Source organism: Frankliniella occidentalis, unplaced genomic scaffold (genome assembly GCF_000697945.3).
Source record: "Frankliniella occidentalis isolate FOCC.00 unplaced genomic scaffold, Focc_3.1 Scaffold203, whole genome shotgun sequence".
NCBI lineage: Eukaryota > Metazoa > Arthropoda > Insecta > Thysanoptera > Thripidae > Frankliniella > Frankliniella occidentalis.
In genome coordinates, this window is record NW_026267329.1 from 468,885 (window position 1) to 472,037 (window position 3,153).

The 3,153-nt window shown below is 43.5% G+C and overlaps 1 protein-coding gene across 1 annotated transcript; it reads right to left on the reverse strand.

Moving 5' to 3' along the window:
- Positions 1-389: 389 nt before the first annotated feature.
- LOC113213290 (uncharacterized) lies at positions 390-1,944 on the reverse strand. Its single transcript, XM_026432309.2, has 7 exons — positions 1,767-1,944; positions 1,550-1,681; positions 1,355-1,459; positions 1,175-1,279; positions 992-1,087; positions 619-917; positions 390-531 (listed from the first exon to the last, which is right to left on the reverse strand). Exons 1-7 carry the CDS (start codon positions 1,809-1,811, stop codon positions 489-491), a joined length of 825 nt encoding a protein of 274 aa, XP_026288094.2. The 5' UTR covers positions 1,812-1,944; the 3' UTR covers positions 390-488.
- Between the last annotated feature and the right edge of the window lie 1,209 nt (positions 1,945-3,153).

The window sequence follows — 3,153 nt, forward strand, 5'->3', positions numbered from 1 at the left end:
CAAAACATCTCGTTCATTTAAAGTAGATAGAAAATTCTTGCCGAAATCGACGAATCTGTGCATTAATTTCGCGTTTGCCAATGCAGTCCTTTCCTTAAGTACGCCTCGTTCGACGTGCATGGTATAGTATTCCTTCGCACTGCAGCATAGTGCGTCGAAGTTTACATTTGAAGAGAGATTGTGCTTGTCTAGTGACATAGTGGTCAATGAGCGTCTTCTTATAGGCTTTACGTAGGCGGAAGGCGTTGAAGCTGCCATGGACTCACCCTTCACTGTGATGGAATGTCCGTCGAGCACGCGTAGTACCATGGACCGTTGGTTACTGAAGGCTGCAGCCTCCCCCATCAGAGACATGACCCGCGCCATGGAAGTTTGGCGTTGACCACTCTTCGACAGTTTGATAGATTCCTGTACGAAATGTGGCATCAGCGACTCGGTGACTCCGTGAAGTTTCGTTCCGTGATTACGTAAACTCGCGAGGCGGGATGCTACATGCTGGCAGAGGAGCTGGGGACACCGGAAGTGAGATTCCTGAAATTAAATCAAGCAAAAACATTTAAAATAAGCTATAGGCAACTAAATTATATTTAATACACTAAAATCAACTACTTTAGTTACCCTGTTATCTGTTCGTCGTCGGCTATTTTAACGAGCACGTGTTCGTAGGCAATCTTAATCGCATCGTAAAGCTCGTTTGCACTTATAGATTTCCGCATTTTAAGGCAATCATTTACTATTTGGGTCACTTTATGATGAGAAATTCGTCTAACGTTGCTCTTTGATTTCCAAAACATAATAGTTACAATTTTCTGCTTTCCGAACTCTTTTAACTGCGCGGAATGAAAACGTTCTATGTGCTGACGCAATTTAGCAGGCCAACGGCTTTGATGTGTACAAAATGCACAACATTGCGTTTTCTGAAAAATGTCCACTATTTATGAAAAAGTCTATAAAAGACTGTAATGTGCAGTTTTGTTAAAAATTAACTTACGTGTGTCTCGTCCTTCTCTAGTTGGGTTGGTGTGCTGCGACGCGTTTCCGCAGGAACTTGTGGCCATGTCCTGTCCTGTAACGGCTTGTCTTCGTTCTGCAGAAGTAAAGCACAAGAATGATAAACATTCGCTGAAAACATAAGCAGTCAGAGAGATGGATAACTAGGCATAAATGTACATACGTGCTCTTTTCTCGTCTCTCGTTGACTAGGTTCATAGCTGGTGCGAGGCCTCTTGATGGGGGCATCGGCTAGGTCTTCTGCTGTCGGCTCGTCCTTCAGAAGGCACTGTAAACGAAAAAAAACAAATTAGTACAAAATGCATAAAATAGTAGGATTTCTTCAAAATATACTGGAACTTACTTCATCAACTTTGTCGGAAAATGGATTAAACATCTTTCTTCTGTAAAATCGACTGGATTTCGATGCAGGTGGCTTATCGTCCCCACTGGAATCGATTCCTGAATCCTGTAATAGCGGAGAGACCATTTATCTTCAATGCTTTAATTGAAAAACGTAGCAGATTTATATATTATATTGACTAAATTGTACACTTACGTGTCCCCATGTTGGTTCCGTTGAGGCTTTAGTTTCATCGTCGCTCGATATAACTAAAGTATCATTATCTAATGAGATGGTTGGCTTCTTTTCCCGGTCAGGGGAGAGGGGACTGCTCACAGAGCTCGTTGCCTATATTAAACCATGTTAGATTTTATCATTACCGTCCCTTGTTTTTAACTACAGCCCAACACGGTTAATAATCGGATAAACTTACCTCGGTGCAGTGTTCTGGACTTGAACTGTATGCCATGTCGAACATGTTGAAATCACAGGTGCGGGGGGTGTGATGAGAGCAGGTGCATGGTGGCTGTTCGTCTGGGCTCGCACGTGGTCAGGGGATGCTTCCAGGATCACAGCATAGGTGGCGTATGCAACCGTCCGAGCCGTTCCGATCTTTTCGAGAAGGCACTGAGTGGGAAAATGGCGAATAAATGAGAAAAAATATAAATTAGACAGAAAAGTACAAAACAAATACATTTGCAGTTTCGTTATCGTTTGGTCAAGTAAAAACCATTTTATTTAAAGTTTTGGGTCAGAACACTGCAACAAAACGCATAGTGGGCGTCGGAAGTTCACAATTTGTGACGCTGGAAGTCGGAAATGGTCAAATTCCCCAGAAAGAGGCGTGAGAGGTAGGGGGGGGTAAGCGTAGAAATGTGTAAAGACAAAGAAATTAAAATAAATTTTATTTTATATTTTGTTCTCAAATATTCGCTGCAATGTGCTGTTTCTGATCATAAAGTTAAATTGTTAAAGTAGCAATGCATTTGAAAGAAAAGACGGCTTAATTGTAAATCTAGTCTAATCAAGCAGCGAGCCTGTCTCCGCCTCCCGCCGCCCGGCAGCGGGAGGCGCTGCAGTCGGCCTCCTGCCGCACCACTCCCCTCCCCTCCCCTCCCCGCCCAGCTGGTCAGGGGGAGGGGCCGCGCGCTCCAGTCGCAGCTCAGTCGTCGCCCAGCGCGCAGAGTAGAAGGACGTGTCGGGTCGTGTCGTTCCGTTCCGCGCTGTGACTTGTACCGTGTTGTGATATCGTGTTGTGATCCTACTGAGCTGCTGTGATATGGAGAAAACACCGCATCAAGTAGTAAGTGTTCTCCTTTCCCAATTTTCATCGAAACATGCTAGATAGGTTAAAGTTGTCTCCCACTTAAAGCTTTGCTTTTTAAGGGATCTAAATTCGACTTTTCGGAAAGAATTAGAAATAAAAGTCATGTTTGTATTCATAGCGAATTTCAATAAGACAGATGTCAATAGAGGTCCCTGATGCCTTGTCGTGTTAAAAAACAGTTCGAAGCCTCCGTTTTGCGGTCACTTCCGGTTAGGTAGTACTAGGAAGCATTCCGGTAAAGCTGAAATGCAGAAGAGTGCGGGGAACAAGAAAACGGAAATCACCGGGAATAACAACGCAGTTTTATCGGCTAATCTGTCTAAATTAATCGCTTTTGTTTGATCTCGCGCTCTGTTACAGGGGCGTACATCTACCTTGTTTTAGAAAGAAACTTTGATTTTAAAAGTGGCGTTCTTTCGTTTTTGTTCTTCTTGGTATCTGGCATAACTCCATTGAAAAACCCTACGTATTTCTAAGTCTTAGCGTGCGTTCT

Bases quoted from the DNA above. Each gene is read 5' to 3' on its own strand.
- LOC113213290 (XM_026432309.2), bottom strand. From the start codon at position 1,811: ATGTTCGACATGGCATACAGTTCAAGTCCAGAACACTGCACCGAG. The intron at 1,460-1,549 runs GTAAGTGTACAA...CCGCTATTACAG, and splicing joins CGGAACCAACATGGGGACAC to GATTCAGGAATCGATTCCAG. The intron at 1,088-1,174 runs GTATGTACATTT...TTACTTCTGCAG, and splicing joins GAGAGACGAGAAAAGAGCAC to AACGAAGACAAGCCGTTACA.